The 2,669-nt window shown below is 36.1% G+C and overlaps 1 protein-coding gene across 1 annotated transcript; it reads left to right on the forward strand.

The window, feature by feature from the left end:
- The first annotated feature begins 1,373 nt into the window (after window positions 1–1,373).
- LOC110107537 lies at window positions 1,374–1,979 on the forward strand. Its single transcript, XM_020837812.1, has one exon. It carries the CDS (start codon window positions 1,374–1,376, stop codon window positions 1,977–1,979), a length of 606 nt encoding a protein of 201 aa, XP_020693471.1.
- Window positions 1,980–2,669: the final 690 nt, after the last annotated feature.

A 2,669-nucleotide genomic window follows, 5' to 3' on the forward strand; every position in this document is an offset into this window, starting at 1 on the left:
TGGGGTGGTTAACTTTGAAGCAAGTTCTGTATCAGTTCAGATTTCCTAATAAGTTCATTGAACTTATTATGCAGTGTGTGCTTGATCCTAGATTTTGTATTTTGATTAATGGGAAGAAAACAAGTTGGATTGAATGGAGATGCGGTTTTAGATAGGGATGTCCGTTATCCCCGTTGTTATTCGTTTTATGTTCTCAATAACTTTCCTATGCTATTAAGGAGAGGTGTAAAGGAGTTTCGGTTTCTAAAAATGCTCCCAAGGTGACACATCTGTTATATGCAGATGACGTTTTGCTGTTTTCAGAAGCTAAGCTTAAGGCAATCAAGAAGTTAAAAAAGATCATCTCTAACTACTATATGTGGACGGGACAAAAGGTGAACGAGTCTAAATCGTTGATCATCTTTGGGAAACATACTAGTAGAAAAGCTAAGAAGGCGGTTATCAAAGTACTGAGTTATAAGCAAGTTAAAGAGTTTGATTACCTCGGGGTAAGGATGGCTTTAAGAAGGCTGAGCAAAGTTGATTTCCAAGGCTTATTAGAGAATGCAGCTGGCAGACTGAACACTTGGGGTAAGAGATGTATCTCCTTGGAAGGTAGATTGGTTCTTGTGAAATCTACATTTTTGACACTACCTTTATTCATTTCTTTTATTTCAATTGTTCCATTGAGCATTCTAAAAGAATTTGATAAGATGTGTAGGGAGTTTATATGGAGTAAGAATAAGGGGGAACCTGGTATCCTTTATGCTTCTTGGGATTTACTTTGTAAATCCAAAAGAGGGGGTGGTCGTGGTTTATTTTCAGCTGTGGAAAAGGTGGGTCCCTTATGAGCTAAATTTTCTTGGAGCTTTATTTCAAAACCAGATTCTTTATTGAATCAAATTTTAAGAGCTAAGTATGGGGAAGATGTTTGGTCTTCTGTTAAGAAAACCGGTTGTTCAACTGCTTAGAAGGTTATCACCAGCGGAGCTAAATTCCTAAGAAAGGTTATAAGATGGAAAATTGCTAATGGAGAATCTATCAACTGGTTATATGATACTTGGCTTTTAGATAAATGTATTGCAAAATGGCCAACTTTTGTGAATATACAAGATACTATTGACTTCAATCTAAGCTGTTTCATTGTGGAGGGACAATGGAAGTTGGATAAGTTGAATGAGGTCTTTGGGGAACAAATGATTGAGTTTATTATGAGAACCACTATCGAAACAGGCAATAGCTCAGACAGGTTGGAACTAATTAAGCTATTTTCTGGAAAATCGGTTGCAGGCCTTATAAGCGAAGCCGAAGAGGAGTTGGATAATTAGAATGCTCATTGGAATTGGATGAAAAAATTGAAGCTGAATCCCAAAACGGAACTCTTCTGGTGGAGAATGTATAACAATGCCATCCCTTCTAATGCTATGTTGGTTAGTAGGAGAATTAAAACAGTTTCTGGATGTCCTAGAAGAAGCTGTAATGATATAGAAGATGTGAATCACATGGTGGGAAGTTGTGTTAAAACTATGCAGGTCATTGCTTTATTGAATAAATGGGGATTCCAGGTCCCTGTTTTCGGTAATTTTGAAGAATGTTTGACTGTTTTACAAAGAATGATTGGAAAACAAAATTTATCAGCCAACTTGTTCTGTAATGCTATTTGGCTGGTGTGGAAGAGTAGATGTAAACTTGTTAATACAAAGAGGGAGGATTCAGTTAACTTCATTGCTGCTGAAGCTGTTTCTTATGTGACTAAAAATAATTTTGTTTATATCCATCAAGACATCTGGAATGCTAACCGGCTTATGCTGTTTAATCATTGGCATCCCCCGCCCCTTGGATGGATTAAAATCAACTTCAATGGTTCTTTGAGGAGGAACAACTCGGCTGGAGTAGGTGGGGTTGTGAGAGACCACAAGGGAAGATTTTTGCTGGCGTTTGGCAACTCACTTCAACATTGGGATGCTGCTCAAACTGAATTGCATGCTATGAGTATATAAAGTTTGTGAAAAGGGATTGGATGTCGGAAGCTCTTAGAGTCCTCATTGAAGGAGACAACCTTAACATCATTTATTTGCTCCAAAAAGAATTCAAAAGTTGGAAGGTTAGCTATGCTATTGATGATAGTTTAGATTTCTTACTTGATTTCAAACAAGTTATTTTTTCTTTTACCAATCAGTTGGGTAACAAATTAGCGAACTTATGTGCTAATTTGGCTGTAGATGGTTCTTTTGTTTGGAAAGATCTTCAAGGTACTTCCATTCCTTCTTCTTTCTTAAATTGTTTGAAAGAGGAATGTGAAACCTTAGCAGTTCCTGTGAAGTGGGCTTGATTTGTAATTTGACTCTCTGCATTTTTTTTTTTATGGCAATTTTGTGCTGGTTATGTCAAAAAAAAAAAAAAGGAGAAATCTTATTGAGACTAACATCCTCCCAAATAAAATGAGATAAGATACCATTGTTAGCACATAAATCCGCTAACTTATTATAATTTCTATCCACACAATTGAAGATGACATTATTGAATTCATCAAAAATATGAATGTTTGCATACCTTGTTTTGCCATTCTTCTTGACTTCCTTTAAGAGCTTGATGATATTGATATTATCTCCCTCTATGATGATTCCTTTGTATTTAAACATCCAATCCTTTAGCATTTCTTTTATAGATTGAATTGCCAATAGCTCCAA

Source organism: Dendrobium catenatum, unplaced genomic scaffold (genome assembly GCF_001605985.2).
Source record: "Dendrobium catenatum unplaced genomic scaffold, ASM160598v2 original_scaffold_112685, whole genome shotgun sequence".
In the NCBI taxonomy this organism is placed as follows: Eukaryota; Viridiplantae; Streptophyta; class Magnoliopsida; order Asparagales; family Orchidaceae; genus Dendrobium; species Dendrobium catenatum.